Here is a 21,749-nt window from a genome sequence, read left to right on the forward strand (position 1 = left end):
AACACTTTAGCAGCGAGATGAAAACAAAGGCAGTCTGGAGCTGCCACAGGCATGCGACACAATTAAGACTGCAGTTCATTTCTCAGGTTGGCTCAAATGTACTTAGAGTCATTAGTGCAAAAAAAATGAGAGGAGTTCATTTTAGTGGTAATTGTGCCGAGGTATATGAATCAAGGTGACATTTGTGGCAGTAATTGGGTGGGTATTTTTATTTCAAAACCAGTCTTTAACTAAAAGAGGCCAGCTATTAAAAAAAAAAAGGTTAACGTTAAGCTAAATAGCGTTTAATACTCCTACAGAATTTACAAATTTGGATAAACTAATAGTCAGAATTTAAGGATGGAGAAAAAAAAAAAAAAGAAACATTTAAATGGGTTGTTTTCCTATTAAATTTACCCCTAATTAAAGAGAATTTGGAGGTAATTCCTGACATACTTCCTTCTGAAGGTCCAATTACAAGAAATCCACTCCTTTAAAGTGCTTGTTGTTGGTTTTTTTTAAGGTTTGAAATCAAAATATTTTTTACTTATCCTCACTATTTCTTGTCTGTGAAAAGAAATTTTTTAACTAAATTTTCCTTAACAGTGTTTCCAGATTGGGGCTAAAATCCATATTCTGTTAAAGCTTCTGTATACTGTAAAAATAAATTAAATTAAGGTAAGCCAAATGCAGTGGGACCTAAAAGAAATTTATGTTTAAGTTGTTACAGATATAAAATGAATTAGGCAAAGGAAATAAGTTTAAAATGATGAGGGTATAAATTTAAGTTGATATTAATTATTACAATTGTCAAAAAAGGTCTTAATTGAAATTAGCAGAAGCTGTTTTCTATGTTAACCTTACTTAGCAGCAGTTAGCTTGTTTTTACTCTCCCAGGCTAGTTCATTGTCCAAAGACTAAAAATGAATATAATGATTCTTTCTAGCCTTCATCCTCACCTGACTATCAATTATATCTGTCATAAAAGGCTTTAAAGTACAAATTGAAGGCGTTAAAGTACAATAAATCATTTGTGTACTTGTTTTATATCTTAGTGTGAGTTTTATTCAGATTACAGCCCTGGTTTTACTCTGTAAAGTTCTTCCATTACTTGATTTTAATCAACCCTGAAACGTTTGATGAAAATGGTCCCAATTTGTCTTCATCCTTCGATAAACTGACCCAAATTTTCAGCAATTTCACCCGTCGGTTCAAATTTTTGGCTAATGGCATCAAGTTGCCATGACACCAGACTATTTGGGCTGCCCTCTGACCTCTTTTCAGGACATGCTGTGCTCAGTCAGAGTACATCTAGAGCAGCGGCTTGAGTTCAAAGGGCCGGAGAGGAAAGGAGCGAGGGGCGGGGGAGGCTGTGCGTCCTCCATGTTAAATTAGATAAGGTGCACCAAAGGCAGTGCTCTGCCTAAGATCTTCTAAGTGCATGCTGACAGGAACACACAGACCCAAATGTACGTGTGGGAGCTTTTGAGCACATACCAGCACTAAAGCCACTACTCTCTGTCTGCGTTTCATTGTGTTGCAATGTCATAATTATTGCATTCATTTGACTAACTCCTGGTTAATTTATGACCCTAGATTGTATATTTCGTCATTATTAATGCATTATTTATCACCAGGGTCTTTAACTGTCTCCGTTGCTGGTCTGTTATTTGCATCCCTCTCTTCATTCATGCCACAATATCCAGTTTGTCAATCTCTTTTCTCATGAAGCCAAGATTTTTTATGCTTCCTCCGTAAATATTTATTTTTATTCATTCTAATTCTGCATGCTCTCGAAAGTGTATTATTAAAATTCAGTTCAATTACTGTTTACTGTCAAGATATTCACAAGATTGCTGTTTAGTTATAGTGCTGAGAAAAAGCTATAAATAGCTGTGTTTATTAGTTATTCCTGAATATATCTTCAAACTTGTGACATACATGTCATTTGCACAATGCTCATCTGCTTTCAGAAATGCTGCGTTCAACCACAGATGACTTCCCAGTATGGGACAAAGGCTACTTTCTGGTTTAAAGGTAAAGGTTTCTACATAATCTATTATTTATGGTCAGAAAAAATTTGATTCACCAGATGAAAAAAATTTGATATTTTATTATTTTATATTTTGAAACTGTTTTTATGTGTTAAACAAGGCTTGGTAGATCCTTAATGGAAGAAATGGGGGAAAAAATGTTGGGGAATTTTGCATTTGTTGTTCTGAAGCATATCATTATACGAGTGTGCTGGGTCAAATCCATAACCCAATCCTGTTTGGTCAGGGGTCTTTTCACAACAGAATGGTTTAATCAGTTTAAAATGAACTCTGGGGTCCTCGTTGGGACCTGTGTGCAGAGGCCTCAGCCCCTGACAGGTTTAAGTTCCAGAGTCGGAGACCTTTGCTGCATGATTTCCCCTGCCCCTCACTACTAATATCCTATCAGTTCCCTTTCAAAGTAAAGGCAACTAGCCTAATGCAATGGTTTGTTTAAACTAACCATACCAGGACCACCCACACAACATGGTACTGGTATGGCTCCAAGTAAACTTTAGATTGGCTGATCTACAGTATGTATGTTCCAACCTTAGTATGACACAACTGGGAGGTGTGCTCTGCAAGCTTGAACCACATGCCCTCCCTTAGCCAGGTATGCATTGCCACTTGGGACGTGGCAGAGTCAAAAAAAATAAAATAAAAGGAAACTATGGCTGCTTGTCTTTTTGAAAAAGATTGAAGCGCTGTGAAGATGTTTTCACAACATAACTGGGCTTACTTCTCTGATAGTTGTGCCCTAAATAGTGAGAAAAAAAGCTTTACCTGTTCTTTTTGCACTTACATCTTGCACTCCCCCACACACCTGATCCATCTACAGGCTGAATTCTCTAATATCTTCTAACAAACAAATTAACTTATTCAAGATAAAAGAAACACTCTTTTAAACAACCCTGGGCTAATTTGACCCAAATCGTTATTTTACTTAATCAGTATATGAGCTAAACATATGTTATTCTTATCTCAGTTCTTCAGCTGAGTCAGACAGATGCAATTTTAGATAATTTACCCTTAAACTAGTGTCTGAAGAAGCACATAATTTGGGTTTAAATGGGTAATGGATTGCCAAGTAATAAGGTGAACACTCACAAATAAATGGATTCTGTGCTTAGCTGAAAAAGGTTGATAATGTTTTGCTTTATTTCTAAGAATCCAATGCAGAGGTTATCTTCTCTGTAATAAAAGAAGCTCTTATGTATATATGAATGGATAATCACGGGGATATAAGTGAAATTAAGCTAAAGAAAATGAGTCTGTGGATAGACAAAATAAAGGATGGATCTAATATTTTTAGAAAGGTGGACTCTTCCATCACCAAACCTACAGCAGCATTCGACGTTTGATGCTCTATAAAGAGAGCAGGAGAAATTATTTAGATGCTCCTCTCTCCTCCAAGTCAAGTAAAGAACTGGCTGTGTGTGGGAAGGGCTGAGACCTGAGTTCCCCTAGGATGCTAATGCCCCTCTTGAGTAAGAATGGTGTCTGCTGAGAGGCCAAGATAATTATTCACAAACCATGAATTATAGTCTCTCTTAATTTGATTCCATAATGTGATTTATCACAAACCCCTCCTTTTTTTTTTTTTTGCTCTTCTCGTACCTTATTTACAAAGCCAGAAAATGTTACCATGGGAACACAGTACCAGGCAACATCAGCGGCTTGGCATGATGCCCATTGGTTGCTAGGGCAGTGTTGTCAATGGCTATTGGGTTGTGTGGACTTGTGTGTGTGGGCATGTCCTCTATGTGAGCATGAGTAGAGCTAAAGATCATATTTTCATTTTGATTTAAAGCTGCACAGCACAGTAGTGATTAAAAAATATAGTTTTTCTATGGTTGGCCCTTTTAAGCACCTATGATCTAATTATTTAGACTAATTTGTGACATTTCTTTTTTTATTTCTTGTTATAGTTTGTAGGAGTTGAGCTAAATATATATGAAATGTCTGTTTTGATCTTGTCCCATAAAGGTATTTCTTTATTAAGCATTGGTAATTTTTATTAGTAATATCTGAAGAGTAAATTAGCAGAGCTAATAGAGAAGCACAATTGGAATATTGAATATAAAATATGCAAAAAAGTGTTGAATGTTTATTGATAAAAATTTTGAATCCAAGGAAATATTGAATCAAAAGGTTTAGGATCACATTTACTGTATCTAACTCACTGGTAATGAAAATGTGTTTTATTAAGCTTTTTCTTTCGTAACACAGAGAGGAAATTATTTTAGTATTCTCTGTGTGTGAAAGTTATTTAGCAGATCTTTTATTTTGCATCAACAGCTCCAACATGCATCTTTCTATGGGTTTCTCGCAAAGCTGAATTCTAATTCAAAAACTCCTTACTTGATCCAACAGCAGCTGGCTTTCAGGCTCCTGGGCCACCCAGGCCTCTGGTGCAGGAGGCTCCTCCTCAAACATGCCCAGGCACATTGGCACAGAGCTGGCACTGGCACAACCATGCCGCATGCATGCGTGACCTGACTGCGAATGAGTCGGTGTGAGAGGTTTAAATGGGAGGAAGGGGAATCGAGGGGATAAAGGGAGGAAAATCAAGTAGTGCTTGTCAGAAAATAAAAAGGGGAGAAAAAAGTTGCTAAAGATTTTGAAACTTTTAAGTGTTCTGTGATGAAGGACAAATCAGAGACCCGTAGAGGGCAGGGAGGATAGTCAGAGAAAGACAATGAAGGGTGGGTGGAGGCTGGGCTATTAGAGTAGCAAAAAGGGAGTGGAGAGAGGTGAGATGAGTGGGGTTTTTGTTCTAAAGGTAGCCGTGCAGCCCAACAAAATGTCTCAAAGATGAGGAGCTTTGAAATTAAAGTGGTGTTGCCTTATGTTGCACCACTTGGTTTTCACATTTACCGTCTGATAAACCTACCTTGTGTACAAAAACACTTTTAAACAAACCAGGCACAGTGTGCCATTATAAACATCTGCCTGTATTGTTCAGTTTGAAATGATATGCATATGTAGTGGTGTCGGTTTGTAGAGTGAGTTACATGGTGTGGAATTAGCAACAGGCTGCTTCTAGTTCTCCATCTGCAGTTGTGTTTTGGTGCATTGACCAAGCTGAATAGAAACCCCTGCAGCTCAGCTGTGCAGCAGTTATCAAATAATCCACGAGTCCTTGAGGCACACAGCAGCAGTGTCAAAACACATCCATTGACTTCTAATAACAGCCAGTTTGCTGCTTTCGATTGAGATCACCTCAGCTAGATGTCGAATGTGTGGGTGTAGCCTATTATTTATGGAGCATAGTAAGAGAGATTGACTATATGGTGCTGTTACTCTGAGCTGTCATCCAATTACTTGGTCGTTAAATTATATTTGATATGTTGGAAACTAATGTAAAACGAGGCAATGTTAGCCGCACTCTGCAAAAAGCTTGTTTAATAGCAAAAAAAACCCAGCAGCATGGTGAGGTTCTGTCACCATGACATCATACAGAGACTGATGAAAATTATAAATCTATTTATGATCTACTAAGTTTGCCCAAATGATCCAATTTTACAAGCTTAAATCTGAAACCATTGTTTCAGAACCATGGTTTTCCCCATTGATATAATCAAAGATGGCTTGTTTATGATGTTTTTTATATTCCAATACCACAAAATAAAATATAGCTAACAATTTGGATTGGAGCTGTTTTGTTTTTTATAAGTCACATTTTCTGTCCAGTTATAACTCAAAATAGATGAATATGAAACTATTACTGTTGCTAGATTTATTCACATATGAAACTTTTTTTTTTCTTTTTTCCAAAAATAAAAAAAGAAGCAAATTAATTTGTATGGAATCTTAATACCTTTTAAATGAAGTCTAATTGCAATTGCAGCTCCTCTATGGTAACTCTAGAGGAGCTGCAGAGATCCCGCTTAGGACGTAGGATTAGTTAAATATTAATTTATTAATGAACATGGTCTTAAAATAGTTTTTTTTTTATCATAGCAATATGTTTTATTGTTTATTAATCACATAAATAGTTCTCTCAATTGTTAGGCGGGCAAGGTAAACATTAATTGAAGAAGCTATCTATCAGCCAGTAATAGAGCTGCAGAGATCCACAGCTTGAGCCATTTTAGGGTGAATGTCCAACTCAGACAGCCAAGGTTTTAATTTTGTATGAAATATTGAGCTTTTTATTTAAAATTTATAATACTATGTGCAAAATTAAGACTGCACATAACCCTAAACACCATGAGCACAGGAAACATAGTGGTGGCACTATCATGCTCTTTAGCAGGGACAAGGAATCTGGTCAGATTTCAATGGATTAAACTCAGATCACTCCTGTAAAAACTGCAGCTCATGTTGCAGGTTTTGGCAAGAGGAAGCCGGCATCATTTGGAAAATATAGACACGAAAATGAGCTGTTCCCCAAAGTAGACCCCCTGACTCCCTTTTCATCCCACTTCACAATTCTGCTGTGTATTTTGTTGGTCAGTCACATAAAATTGTTCAGTTGGTTGTTACAAAAAAAGAGCTTAAGTGGTGTGAACACTTTTTCAAACCATATTAAGAAGAAGACTGTTTGGATTTGGTTAATCTGTCCCTATTTATACTCCATGAGAAAAAAATGCAGCAAAAGTGGAGTTTAAGTATTAGTCCAGTTAATCAAAGACAATACAAGGTCGCAGAGTTTAACCTCTTGAAGGCGGTGAAACAAAGCCCAGTCTAGAGCTGAATCAAACCTTTGAGGATAAGGAAGATTCCAGCAGCTCCGCTTGCGGAGAAGTAGGTCAGGCAGACGCCTACAGTATGCAACTGCAGGTTAAGTGCTCGTCTTTGTATTCCAGACAGCGAAGGTCTGCTGCGGCCTCTGGAGGGGGGGCGGGGGGGAGCTGGGGTGCTTTGTTCTGGTTCCTCCCACAAGAGGGAGACAAGTCCACAGAAATGCAGAGGGCAGGAATTAATATTTTCCCAATTCACATTGCTAAGCTTCTTTTACCGATGAAACCGACTAAAATGTGTAACGTTTTACATGTTTTTGGAAAATAGATGTGGAAAGGTAATGATTGGGTGGATCTGAACTATGAAAAATAGAAAAGCAGGTAGCAGAGTGAAGGACAAGATGATGGAGAGTCGCCAGACATCAGCGCTGACCCTGGTCCTGTGCTCTGCAGTGTGAGGTAGTTGGTTGTATGGTTTCGCATAATAAACAGCCTGGAGATAACTGTACAACCTTCTAGCTTTCCCTGCGGAGTCACCCAGACTTCAGATGGATTCCTTCAGTCTGCCCACCTTTTGATATGGTAAGTATGGTGTGGAAAGAGAAGAAGGTTAGAAAGTTACTTTTTCTTTCTGTAGAAGCATATTCAGCATGACAGACTAATCCCCCAGTTCAGGCTTGATTAAACATGTACTGTAATAATATTTAAAATGCATTTTCCCTTATTTTCATCGGTTTTTATTTACAAAACAGGGGGATGTCTGTTCTGCAAACGGTGAAACAGATGCACCGACAGTCTGTGCCACACACATCGCAGCTATTATTAGATTTTAAATTATTCTAATTCACTTTCAAGTCGGTAATTATATTTGCACAAACACAAACTACAAAACAGTTTCAGTGCTGACTGTAAATCTAATAAATCTGGATTAGGTTTAATTAGCTTTTGAGATCGTGCTAATCCATTTTTCAATACAGGCACCTTGCTCTGCAGTGCTCTTTGATTTGTTATTTGGTGCAGTCTGACGGGACGTGGCACCAGCTGTCAGGAAGGGGTTCTTTCTTTAGCGTGCCACACACACAGTGTTAAGTCTTTTGAAGAGGTCATCTTAGATTGGAATGTAATGAGGAATTTCCACAATAAAATATATTTTTGCAGTTTTAAATGAAGCTTTAGAGATTTAAAAACTAAAACCCTTCATATCTGATCAGAACTCAGCTCTCCTCTCAAACCAGACATTAGTATCAGTGTCTCCTGAAGCACGAGGCTGTGCGTGAACTTGCTGTACTGCCTCCGCCTCCTCCCCCCCTGTCCCCCAGTGTGTCTGGCTAGTGGCTCAGACACCCAGTATCCGCATTGCGTTGCAGTGCTCCAGCGAGGAAGGGATAAAAAAAAAAAAAAAAACATATCAGCGAACTCTGCTGAGCACTGCACAAAGAAGCAACTCCTCCGGCAGGTTTCCAACTCAAGGGGAAATTCAGCCATCACATCAGACCCACTTTCCACCTGCTGTTTCATAAGAGGTGGCCGGGTTCATCCGTTGCAAAGTGTACATTTATTATTTTCACTCTATCTGTGCTTCTTTTGGTCTGTATTCTGACTTTATTCCCGTTTAACTTTAAGCTGAAAAATCTGGCAGGATTTCTTTTGCATAAACAGATTTTCTGCCAAGTGATCATAGATGCATTGTGTGCTGACATAGAACTGCAGGAAACCGCCTGTTTGTTGAATGTGGAGGTAGAGCAGCAGTATTGTGGTCAGAAATGCCTGGGAGGTTAATCACCTCTGGGCTCGCCATGGCTTTGATCCTCACACTGTGTAAAATCCACATCTTTTCAGCTCTTCCTCTGCCTCTTTCCCACACATACGCCGCCTTTCACACACATGCACATGCACGAGGAAACCAGTGTGCACACCCCCTTCCTGACAAACTCCTGCATGAGCATCACACACACAGAAACACATGGAGACGCATGCCGTCATGTGAATGTGGGTCGTTGTTTTTTTTTCTCTCTCTCTTTTCTTTTGGCGAGACGGGACGTCACGCCTTGGAAAAAAGTATGACGGGGTTCAGAGAGTGTGCAAGAGAAGAAGAAGGATGATGAGGAGAAGGCTGAGGAGGAGGAGGTGGGGACAGGGTGATGGAGGGTGTAAAGGCAAGAGAAAGAGCAATAGCTGGAGATGCTGCATGCTTGCATAAGTAACTCTGTGTGTTTGCGTGTTGTATGCAGGTGACACAGATTTATGAACGGAGAGGGTGATGGTTGTTGGGGGTTGGTGGGAGTGGGGGTGCTGTTAGAGCACCAGATAATGGAATCGATGCAACTGTCTGTGTGTATGTGTGTTGTGTACCTGCGACTGTTTGGACCCTAATCGCCTGAAGAATTAGTGATGTGACTTGGCAGAGGGAGACAGGCATAAACCAGAGCCAGGGACAGCGCCTGAGAGAGAGGCATAGAAGAAGAGAACAGACACAAAAAAGAGAGGAGAGTGAGGGATGGAGGGGTAGTGAGAGGGGAAAAAAGCTTCATTTTCCATTTGCCGCTGCTTGCTGCGCTCACAGACGACTATGGAGTCGGGGCAGGATAGGTTTTATCAAATGCTTTTTTTTCCTATACAGATGGAAAAATTTTGCATTTTTTTATGTTTCTCCTACGGATTAATAACTGGTCGTAAGAGAGTGTTTTGTGCGGACCCGAGTGATAAAGTGTCTTTTTTTTTTGTTTCTTCTTGTAAGGAACGGCAGGCAAAAGCAAATGGTGAGTCGAGAATAACTTATCGGGCCGCTTAACAACCTGAGGTGATCAAATCGGCTGACCGTATTCGCCCTCCGTCATTCATCTCTTCCATGTCCATTCGGTCTGATTCTGCAAATATTGCTTTACGTCCTCCAGCCTTTGTCTCTTGTGCTTGTGAGGACAGCAGAGGAACTCATAAAACTAGAGCAAGGGAGGGTGTCTCAGTGCAGCAGAGACAAAGAGACAACAAAGAGGCAGAATAAATTCATAACAGACGCTGATAGACTGGATGTTAAATGTCCCCTCGGTAGAGTCGCATGTTTGACTGGGCGTTTGCACCCATCCTGAGACAGATGTTGATACAGGTGTCCTCTGGACAAACCGATGTGATGGAGAGGCGGTTATTTGAGGCTCCTGTATGTCATGTGTTTTATGTGCAAAAGATGTTCAGATCTGAACATCTTTGTCATGGGGGAATGATTACATAATCCTATGAGATCATAAGGCCCATAGGAATATAAAAGAGACAACGTTGTCTGCAGCTGCAGGCGCAGGTGTCTGGCGATGAAGCACAAGAAATGTCAGCCGCTTATAAATATATATATATATATATATATACCATAAACTTTGTCGGATGACTTAATGTACTTTCTTTAATGCCTTAAATTTCAACTTACAAATAGAAAAGCCAGATTTCCCCTTTATACCTACAGCTGACTTCAAATGTTGGTAGAAACGTCTGCCAGCAGGGGGAGCTTTTTTTGAGCGTTCTACTCCACCGATCGGCACTGAATTAAAGGCGTTGGCTATGTCGCTGCAACAAAAAAGGACCAAAATGTTGAATATTGAAATATTTCTAATCGAGAATGTCTGCAATAAGCTGTGAACTTAAACTAAATCTGTGTCTTTCTACAGGTTGGGATCCAGTCCAGCTTCTGCAGATATGTCGCCGAGCATCTATGACAAACAGGGATCCAGCTTGTTTGACGTAGGAACTGCTTCTCATTTTGGAACTTGTTGTTCTGTTTTGCAGAGATGCAGTTAGTGTTTAAAGCATTTTGAAAGTGAAAAATAAAATTGTCATACTAAAAATATTGGTGTGCTTCATTGTCCCTGAGACCCTTAACCTGTGATGATGTAAACAGTCACAGGTGAGGTCCTTGGGAACAAAGTTTCATGCATTTCCCTTCAATATTTTCAGCAGAATTAAACATTTTAAACATTTTGTTGACCATTCATCCTTTAATTGGTGAGGCTGACAACATAGATGGTGTGGATATTGGATGAAACTGTAGGAAACATGTCCAATCATCTGAGAGGAGAAACTTTTTTTTTGTTTACATTTTTTTTCTGAAGGGGATATTAGATTTTGACTGGCTTTGTGCTGCATAGCTCCACATTTTAATAAAAAAAAGTCAGTTTGTAACCCCGATCTTTGGACTCTCAGAACTTTTTTTCATTTAGTGCATCAATCCAACTCTGCTGACAGAAATTCTTCACATCAGCGAAAAAGCAACTTTTAAACTTTCTTGAATAAATATGGGTTGCTGTTTTCACAGTTCTGATTGTGTAATAATATTTTGAAGATTAAAAAAAATGTCTTCATCAGCCTTGTTTTTCACAGTTTCGGTTTATTAAAATTTTATTTTTTGCAAATTAAGGCCAGTAGCTTTTTTTTATGCTGCTGTTTTCTGACTGATAAAGACAGACATTCTGCTGGCTTGCCTATGCTTTCTTTTCTTATCTATTTGGAAGAGTGTCTAAAAAGAATATTTTTAATAAGTTTGTCTGTGTTTGGATCTGTTGCATGTCTAATTTAGGCCTAGAACCTTTATTTTGTCAGCTTATAACGTCAGTTTAAATTTTCTAATAAATAAAATATAGTTATACCTTTTGTCTGTCTATTTCAATGGTTGAACTAAATAAATCTAATGTTTTTATTGTGGAGTTTATAATTGCATTTTGTCAGTTCTTAAAAACTTTTTTTGATTTACTTAGCTATGTATGGTCATTGATCGCTATTTGAAAGCTTGTTTTACCCTCTGTAAAGCATTTTGTGTTACATTTGACATGAACAGTGTTCAATAAATAAAATCGAATTAATTTATACCCCCTGGAAACAGGACGTCATTCTTTAACCTTTTTCAAGACAGCTTGATCAACCTAAATAAATAATTACATTAAACAATTTGATTACATTTATATTGTTCTCATTTTAAGGTAGGTACTCATAACACTGGAATCTGTGATTTGGAGGAAAAACAAATACTATTCAAGTTTTATTAAATACAGGTTATTATATTTAAGATATAATACTGCAACAAAAGATGCAATATTAAGGCTGTGAAATATAGAGTGCAATGGAAGAGGACTGGTGTATACTTGACTACTATTTATCTATAATAAACAATTTTAAAGGGTCCTATAAAGTTCCCAGAAATTCTGGTCTTAGTTTCTTAAAATGATTATTCACAATGTGTTTTATTATTTGTAGAAGGCTGCCTGCCTCCAGAACTGTTTCCCATTTGTTTCAAATTACAACAATAGATTTCAATAGATTTTTGTGATTTTATCTGATAGACCAATACGGGTTACAAAAAAAATGTCCTAAGCTGTGAAATTCTGACTGAGAGTTGGCCCATCCATCTTCTCAGTCTGCAGAAGCAGTTTGAAAAATCTCTAAATATTAGTAGACCACACCATAAGTCTGGCCAACCCTGTTTTTCTGCAACTTGCATGCTTAATTAAGAGCAAAGTCATGTAGAAGTCCTGGGATAAAATCTAAATAACGAGGTCTTCTCTCAGGCTCTCGCCCTGACACCCAGCCAGGGTCCCTCAGTGTTCCCTGGCTCTCAGCCCTCTGCGTATTTGTGCATCCCAGGACACTTGACATTGATTGTGCAGGAGACAGACTGAGACACATTAGTACCCAGCTCGCTCCCGCTGCTGAAAAACACATTAACTGGCTGCATTGGGAGCCCTGTCTGGTAACCATGGTAAAGCACACAGGCTGGAAGGAGGAGGAGGAGGGTTGAGACGGGCCAGCGGGTTCAGCGCGCCGTCTCTCAGGGGTTGTCTTTCTCAAACGCTCATATCCCTTTCCTCCGGCCACGTCTGTCATTGTCTCTAAGCCTCTCTTCCCCCTTGTTTCGAATTGACAGCCTCTCTCTCTGTCTCACACTTATACACATTTGCATATTTCTTTTTTGATTCTTCTTATTGACGCTGACCCTGACATTACCTCATTCTCTACCCCCTTATCCAGCCACCATGTGCAATATAATCTGTCTGTCTCTTGTTTGTCTTCTTTTCTCTAACCTTTTCCTCTGAGCCAACATGATTCTTGTTTGTGGAGAAGCTAAGCCAAGACAGGAGGGACAAGCATGAGCATGAAGGATAAGCTCAGCTAAAAGTGACAAACTGAAAAATTTATCCTAATATTTAATTAACTTTTTACAATATTTTGAATCTTTTGTTCTTCCCATTCATCAGGAAACAGGTTACATGAAAATGATCTATATCAGCTTTTTCTCACCTTCAAGGCTATTCTTTAGTTTTTTTCTAAAGAAATCTGATATTTTACACTACACCTTTTAAATATTGGGTTATAAACATACACTTTGAATTTCATATTTTAAGAAAAGCTTTATTTTTGAAACCTTTATTTAAGCGTAACATATGTAACTTTTTAAATGTTACCCGCAACCGTAAAGAGTAAAAGGGTTAAAAAGGGAATTAAATCTCTAAACTACAGGGATTTAACAGGCTGGAAAAGTCTGAAAAAAGGAAATGATTTGCTTTTAGAAGCTGTATGGAAAGGTTTAAACCAATAATGGAAAAAGGTCTGATTTTCCACGTGTTTCCTTTGTTGGATTTCTAAAAAACAAAATTTATTCTTCAGCATGATGTTTTTTTGAGCTCCTGACTGAATAAATGCTTTTTAAAATAAAAACAAGGAAGGTGCAAATTTTACTACATTCCTTGTCTGTAGATAGCATTATCATATAAAATATTAAAAGTTTTAAAGACAAGTAATCTATTTTAGTCCAGAACTGAAAGAAAAGCAGTGAAATAGCCCTTTATAAAACTCAGATGCTGTTGTCAGATTCGTGCCGTTTCTTTATGTTTTAACTTACAGACAGTCAAGTGTGCTGGAAAAGAAATGAAAGTTAAATAAATAATCATTATTAGAAATTCAAATTATTTTAACCCTTGAAAAGTGTGGAGTTTTAAGACCTCTTCAACTTTAGCCTGACGCAGGAGACAGTTCAGTAATGTGGAAGACCTCCTGCTTTTTTCAGTATCAAAGAAAACTCAGCCAAACATCCTAAATGATCTGTTGCCCTGACATCCAGGCAAACAAACTAGCAGCTATCAGAACCTGTCTAATCAGATAGTCAGCAACACAGGAGCACCACAGGGGACGGTACTCTCACCATTCCTGTTTACCCTCTACGTCTCTGCCTTCCAGTGCAAGAAAAACTCCTGTTATCTGCAGAAAAACGCGGATGACTGCATGATTGGGGGCATCAGAGATGAACAAGAAGCTAAGTATAAAGAGCTACTAAACCGCTTTGTGGTATGGTGTGGAAACAGTCATCTGATCCTGAATGTCAACAAACAAGGGCAATGATTGTAGATTTCAGATGAAACAGGAACAAAACAAATGCTATCAATGGCATGGGAGAAGAAGTGGAGGTGGTGGAGGAGTATAAATACCTCGGTGTTCACATCAACACTCGACTGGAGACTCAACGGGGAATCTGTCTACAATAAGGGACAGAGCAGACTGCCCTTCTTGAGGAAGCTTAGGTCCTGCTGTATATTTTCTATAAGTCCGTTGTGGAGATTAGGGCTGAAACAATTACTCAGATAAATCATGATTAATCAATTAATAAAGTATAGAAACTCTAAAACGTGTCTTTAGGTGACAGAGTGACCCACCTTGAGCAGCAATTATACCAAAATTGTATAATAACATTTTGCATTCAAGATAAATTTCATCCATCAATATGCTCTATCCTGAACTCCTCAACTGGAAAAGTTTTAGTTCCACCTAGTTTTATTTTGTAAAAAGACTTGTTTAAGGAAACATTTCCTATCTGATTAATAATAGAAAAAATATTTGAAAGATTAATTGATTTGCAAAATAATCATTAGTTGCAGCCCTAGTGAAGAGTGTGATCTATTCCTCCATCATCTTCTGGGGTAGCATAAATCAGAGCAAATTATTTAAAAAGCTTAACATGCTAATAAAGAATGCTGGCTCTGTTCTAGGACCTCCTCTTGAACCTCTGGAGAGTTTTTCACAAAGAACAATTCTTCATAAAATGAAGAACATTATGGAAAATTGTGGGCATCATCTTTAGAAGACCATTGAACAACAACAGAGTGTCTTTAGTCAAAAGCTTCTTCATATCGGAGCAAGACGAAGATCTTTCTGACCTACAGCTATCAACATCTACAATGAATGGTTGTTAAATCCCTATGAGTAACTACAACATTTCATTTCTCTTTCAGGTTAATGAATCAAATTGATTTGAATTGAACAGAACACTGTTGAAGGCCAATTTGTACTGCCATTTCATCGTTTTCCATCCTGCTCAGTCCTAGACTCTACAGGGCTCTGTTTCTATACCAAATACAAAATTCCTCACAATACAGTTTGAAGTTATCTTTATTTAATTTATATTGATTGATTGACTTTATATATACAGTATATACAGTGCATCCACATGTGACAGCTTTTTTTTATATTAGGATAATTATACAAGGTTATTGCACAGGGTGTTTTACATGGGTATTTATATAGATGAATATTGATAATAATATAAATAGTTATTGCACTGCGTGTCAACCATAGAGAAACAGGTTATTGCACAGGACACCAAATAGTAATTGTACATCACACATTGCACAAATTATTGCCGTTGTAGCGTCGCATTGTAGAGTCGGGTTGCAGCAGTGATGAATGACCTGCAGTAGTGTTCCTACTGTAAAAGTGTAAAAGTATTTCACTAAAGCAGCTGCTTAGCTCCTCTACAGTCTAGTGCAGAGGGTGGAAGGTGTTGTCCATGATCGATGTAAGCTTGGACAGCAACCTACACTCGGCCACTTCCACCACTGAGTCCAGAGTGCAGCCTAGGACAGAAGCGACCTTTCTCAGTAGTTTGTTTTGTCTCTTTCTGTACACATTTAATGTTTAATTTTTTATATCTATTTTTTCAATCAACGAAATGGAAAAGTTGCATTTAAAAAAAGACAGACCATTAGGAAACAATGTGCCATAGACAAAAGTGCATCTAAGGATGAGTTTCTGGAGAAATTAACTCTATCATAATCAAAAACAAAAGTAAACATGACCTCTGCATATGTAGCTACTAATGTGAATATTTTTGTTTTACGTCTTAAGTTTGGTCTGGGAAAGCATCAGGTAAATATGCATTAGAAAGAATTTAAAAAACAATAGACTCACGGTGTGGTGACGGCCCAGTCCAGAATCTCCAGCTGATCGATATGATGTCAATAGAACTTTATGGCCATGTGCTGAAAAAAGACCAACCAAGCATCAATAAAATGATGCCATATTTAAAATAATGGTCTGAACTCCTTTCTTTGTAATGTAAGAATGTGCTAAAGTATTAAATAACATCATAACTTCAAGTCACAGAAATTTTCTTCCAGGTTTTTCTTTTATCATTTAGTCATGAAGGTTTACTTCACTATGCGTAATAACACGGTCATGTGCAATAATTGTAATCTGGTACTGAGCAGCATTGTAAATTGTAAATACTTTCAATTGTATATATAATGTGATCCTTATTTTACTCTGATCCATATCAAATTTTATTCTTATATCTTATTCTTACTTGCAATCATAGTTTTCTCTCTTGTAAATAACTGCACTGCAAGAAAAGAGTGATTCTGATTTTAGCAAATATTTAGATGGACACATTCACTTTAGATTATGCTCACAATTAAACTAACAATTTTAAAAGTACTTTTTGACTAGTTTGTAGAATCCAGTCAGACTTTTATATTTGCCTTGCAAAGGTTCTTTAGATCTGTTACTGTGAGGACAGTCAAATTCAGGGGACTTTACAGATTTTTAGCTGTTTTTTGTTGTTTTTTCCCAACCATTATTTTGTGTATGTGGATCATTGGACTCTCTGTGAGACTGTAAAATAAAATCCTGCTAAAGGTTTGGGTCAGAGCTGACTGGTACTTGAGGGTGTCCCTAGTATCCACTTCAATAAAAATGCCAGCTCCAACAAGAGAAGGTTCCCCTGCCTGCACCTGAGGACATGTTGTTCTTTTAGTGATGCACTGTTTTTTTTTACCAGGATTACATTTTGGGAATGTAGCCCAAATATTTCCAGTTTCAGAGCATATTTTCCCACATAGTCCTTGGAGATTACAGCAAGACTTGGATTATTTATTTATTTATTTTAATGCACCTGCAATACAACCTTCCTCCTTCACTTAGACACAGGAAAAAATATACTGTAGATTACAGGGAGAAAATATTTCTCAGAAATTGCTGCAGATCCTTCAAGTGATACTGTTGGCCTGTTGGCAGGAATACTGACCAGCTTTGTCTCGGAAAACTTTTTATGCCATTTCCTTAAAAAAAAAAAGAAATAAAAAAAATCACTAAATTTTAATAAGAAAAATATGGCATGATATATATATATATATATATATATATATATATATATATATATATATATATATATATATATATATATATGTGTGTGTGCTTTACTGTTCCTCTGACTGATGCCTGTGTACAAGTATAATATTCTGATTCTGAATCTAATCATAGTGAAAAATTAAGGAAATCCATATACATATTATATACATATTATAGAAAAGGGTATTTTATTTTGTTTTAGGGTGTTTTGATCTTAACCTGTAGTTTCTTTGTAATTTTGCCACTGTAATCCTTACTTTATGTCGTTTTGTTCATATAAAGTAGGGCGCTATGAGCCATCTTCTACCCGTATTCAAAGCGGCTCTCGATCAGGAACTAAAGATGTAGCGCATTTGTTTCCTTCAGAATCTAAAATACAACGGACCAGCGGGAACAGCCATCACAGCAACAAATAACGAGCACCTTCAGTTCACGGTATGTCCGTTGAATATATATTTAGAGAAAAAATAAATTAAAGTCTAACTAGTTTCGTGTTTCACGTGATATATGCACCCTGTGGTTTGCAGCCTTGTTGCGTCTTTACATCTTTATCTACAGCAGACGGGTTTTGGCGCTAGCTAATACCCGGAAAACAATCTAATCTGTAGTCAACGCTTTTAATACAGACATATTTTAAAATAAAATAAAAATATTTAAAAGACACATTTATGATTTTCTGTGCATGTTGCAGATATTCCTATTTGTTCGTATGCATACTGAAAATGGAAACATCTTTCCTGCTGTTGTTGAATTCATTGTATTGATTTGGAAGCCTGTGGACTTTCCCGCCGTTATTAGATTGTAAACCAGGAAATACACCGAGCCCTTTGATAAGCAACCCGAACTTCCTAGTTACAGTTTGCTTTACAAATGGAGGTCCACCTTAATATTAGCATTCTGCCGGTAGAGGGCGCCTTTTGCTCGTTTTGGTAGAAGGGGGAAACGCAATGAGGGAATAATAAACTGCAATTGAGCTATTATAGGCGGGGCAACTGTTATGTCTTTATATAGTAATATATGTGTTAAACTAAGTAACAACAAAGTACCTTTAATAATTATTTACAAGATTTTATTTAAATAATAAATGTCATTTAAATAAAAAAATATTTAATATTAAAGTATGTATTAGTTTTCCTAATATGTACTGATAATGAACAAAATATGAAGTGGTATAAACACCCCTGTCCTTATTTACTCAGACCTAGAGGACATACGATGTTCACTAAGGTACATTAAAACTTCACAAAAATATGTATATTTTTTTATTTTCTTTCCAGTAAACTGACCTGTCACATATATTTGGGTTGATTTAAATAACTGATAGCCTGAGTCAAAAAGAAATATTATTTACAATAATATTTCTTTTATGATGAAAGTTACAGACCTCTCTCATTATTCTAAGTAGGAGAACTTGCACAATCAGAGGCTGACTAAATACTTTTTGGCACCACTGTAGATTGTGAAAATCTAGAAAATAATAAAAACATTCAGTAAAAACAGTAAACCATGTTATTCTATAGAGATATTACATTTTAGTGAAAACATTCAGTTATATTAAAATGTGGAAATATGAAAATAACATTTTCAGAACCCTGAATATGTGGAATAAACATTAAATCACTACATAAAAGCATTAACTACTTATTGCTGGGGTTTTAACTTTAACCTTTTGTGTCAGTGAACAGAAGGATACTGACCAAGGAGGGCTGAGCTAAAGGAAGCGGCATGGAGGAAGAAGCAGTAATGGCTGAGGTGGAACAAGAGGAGCCAGTTTCCAAAGGGGAGGCTGACGGCGACGTCATCCAAAAAGGTCCAGTCAAAAGGGGAAGGGGCAGGCCACGGAGTTCCAAACAAAAAAATGCCTCTGCTGCAGAGCTGATCCAGGATGATTCAGACAGCCCGTCACAGAGGGGAAGAGAAGGCCAAAAAGTATTTAAAACAAAAGCGACAGAGCAGCAGGACTCTGGGGAAGAGCTCACTGAGAGCTCTGTTACAATTCACAAGCGCAGAGGAAGACCAAAAGGGTCCAAGAAGCAAACTAGTAGTGAAAAAACGGTTGAAACAGAACTCTCCCCAAAGAAACGAGGACGGCCAAGAAAATCAGACTCTGTTAAGAAACCTGTTGCTGAAGGCATACCAAACGGCAGCTCAGATGCTCCAAAAAGAGGCCGTCCAAAAGGATCGGTAAAGCGCAAGTCTGAAAGCTTAACAAGCGGTGAGGAAGATGAATGTAGCCCAGTTACACCTCGGAAAAGAGGCCGACCTAAAGGAGCTCGCAATAAAAAATCAAGGATGGAACGGGAATATAGCGATTGGGATGCAGAAGCCTACAGAGCTCAGAAATCAGTGAAGACATTGAGAGGTCGACCGAGGAAGCCTGTGGTGAAGTACAGCAGTGGACCTTCCAGGACCATTTCAAAGAAACCTGGGAGAGGAAGAGGGAGACCAAGGAAAAACGTGTATATCTCTGAGCCATTGAAGAGGGGAAGAGGTCGGCCAAAAGGCTCTCTGAATAAGAAGCCGTCTTCATTGATAGCGCATGGTAAGGTGGGAAGGCCTCGTAAAATATTCAGTCTTCCTGTAAAAGGGAGGAAGCCTGGTCGACCGCGGTTACAGCCAGGCAAGAGAGGAAGACCACGGAAGTATCCTTTACCTTCACCAGAGGAGCTGAAGAAGCCTAAAGTATGGAAACCCCTGGGAAGGCCGAGGAAATATCCTAGAGCCGATCCTCCAGAGGAAGCATCACCGGCACCTAGAAGGGCCCGCGGTAGGCCCCGCAAGTCAGAGTCCAAGAAAGGTGCTCACTTACGAAAGAAAGCGCTCAGTCCATCCTCTGCACGTGCCCCAGTCGATGGACTAAAGAGGAAAAGGGGCCGCCCTCCGACAACCCCAAAGAGTGATGAAGGGGTCGTTCGGAAAAGGGGCCGCCCTAAAGGCTCGCTCAACAAAAACAAAGCAGGGGGCGAATCACATGCCGACCATGTGCTTCCAAACCACTCCAAGCCCGAGAGCGAGTGTCCCGCCGTCGGCATGGAAATGGAGCAAGAGCTGACAGAGGCAGAGTCGATACCCACGAAGCACACGGATGAAACGGAAGAAACTGTCCTGGTTCAGGATGTTAGCATTGAACTTAGTGAGGAGGCTTGATAAAAGACTCAGGCCGTTTCTCAATTCAGTAGAATGCGAGTATCGACTCTCGTTCTCGCCAAGTATGTTCTTGACAAGAACACAGGAAAGTCTGGAGGGAGAATGGGAGCATGCAGCATAAATATGGATCAATTGGAACAGAAGCGTACTCGTGACATCACCACACGTTCGGCTCGTTAGGAGTCGAACTGCTATTAATAGTCTCCAGATAATAATAAATTCTTACTTTTTTCATGTAGTAGAGGAATAATAACACAGTCAGATAAACAAAAATCAAATAAGCATTTTGCCAAATGAAAAAAAACATTTGCCAACAGAGCCAGTGGTACTTCACCCTGGGCTTTGCCTAGAGAAGGCTGCTGCAGACTGGCTAAAGTTAGCCCCGGCAGCGGCTAGCCTCGGAGGCCCACTGGCTGCCAAGTTCCTCTCAACATTGGAACTTTTTTTTTTTATCACGCATTAAATCAGTAAATGGACCATCTAGTGGCTCTTAAAAGTATAATTTTTCACCTTAAAATTATCTTAAAACATACTTTTATAGAACAGCGGCAACAGAAAAGTGAACTTTTAATACTCTGAGCTCTGTGAGCGGTCCATTTGAAGCTGCTGCTGCCGCAGTGCATGCTGGGACAGCTGGGAATCTCGAGAACGGACAACTCTGCTCTGATACATACTCTGTAAAGAGGGAGGGGCGAGAACAACATCCAGGGTCTGTGTCTGTTCTCGGTCTTGTGTTCTTGTGAATTCAAACAACGCTAGGTCTGAGGCTGATGACGTTTCACGAGCACATGAGAACGCACAAGTACACACATTGAGAAACGGCCTCAGTCTGACCAAAACATTGGCGTCAGTCATTACTGTTGACTCATAGATGACATGTTTCACCTTCTGTCAGTTCACTAGGCTAGATGGCCAGCAGCGCTGCCACTTTCTCCCCACAGTGGTTATCTGTACTGGTTTTTATTTGCTTTTTGAAAGTTATTTTGGTTAACTAAGTGTGAAAAGGTAGGTGTGGTAAGCAAGTGTAGACAGATTTGTCTAGGTTTTATAATGAGGCACCTGTTTGGATGTTTTTGTTGTTGTTGTTGTTGCCTGATCTACTTTTGCCAATTTTTGTTGTCTGATTTTTATGCCTATTTTTCTCTTTGTTACAAAGAATAAAACAAGACAAATTCAACTTTTTTTTGTAGATTCAGATTTTTTTCCCCCCTTTTCTTTTACAAGAACTGTAACACAAAAGGAAAGAAACTGATGCAGACATGAAGGAAGATCATCTCCAGTTTGTCTCAAACTTTTGTCTGAATTAAGTTATAAACACCAGAGTACAAAAAATTATTGATGCACCCATACTTTTTATCTTTGAAGCACTAACTAAGAATAAAATAAACAATTTCTGTGTATTTGACAATAAGATCACTGAACTCTGGCTTCTAGATCTAGATTTGTGTTGAGCTGACAGAGCTGATGTGGGGAA

General features: G+C 38.4%; 1 protein-coding gene across 6 annotated transcripts in view; it reads left to right on the forward strand.

Moving 5' to 3' along the window:
- Positions 1-21,456, forward strand: part of LOC107101116 (chromosomal protein D1-like) — a 36,957-nt gene extending 15,501 nt beyond the window's left edge. For 4 of the 6 annotated variants that reach the window (XM_015399890.1, XM_015399889.1, XM_015399887.1 and 1 more), the window contains exons 3-5: positions 1,953-2,016; positions 10,351-10,423; positions 18,807-21,456. In XM_015399890.1, coding sequence (XP_015255376.1) covers positions 18,854-20,275 — 1,422 coding nt within the window. In that variant the 5' untranslated portion in view covers positions 1,953-2,016; positions 10,351-10,423; positions 18,807-18,853 and the 3' untranslated portion in view covers positions 20,276-21,456. Of the gene's footprint in view, positions 1-1,952; positions 2,017-10,350; positions 10,424-17,445; positions 17,564-18,806 lie in introns of those variants that run through there. The other 2 variants (XM_015399893.1, XM_015399892.1) reach the window with 2 other exon arrangements.
- Positions 21,457-21,749: the final 293 nt, after the last annotated feature.

Source organism: Cyprinodon variegatus, unplaced genomic scaffold, assembly GCF_000732505.1.
Source record: "Cyprinodon variegatus isolate N-32 unplaced genomic scaffold, C_variegatus-1.0 Scaffold1055, whole genome shotgun sequence".
In the NCBI taxonomy this organism is placed as follows: Eukaryota; Metazoa; Chordata; class Actinopteri; order Cyprinodontiformes; family Cyprinodontidae; genus Cyprinodon; species Cyprinodon variegatus.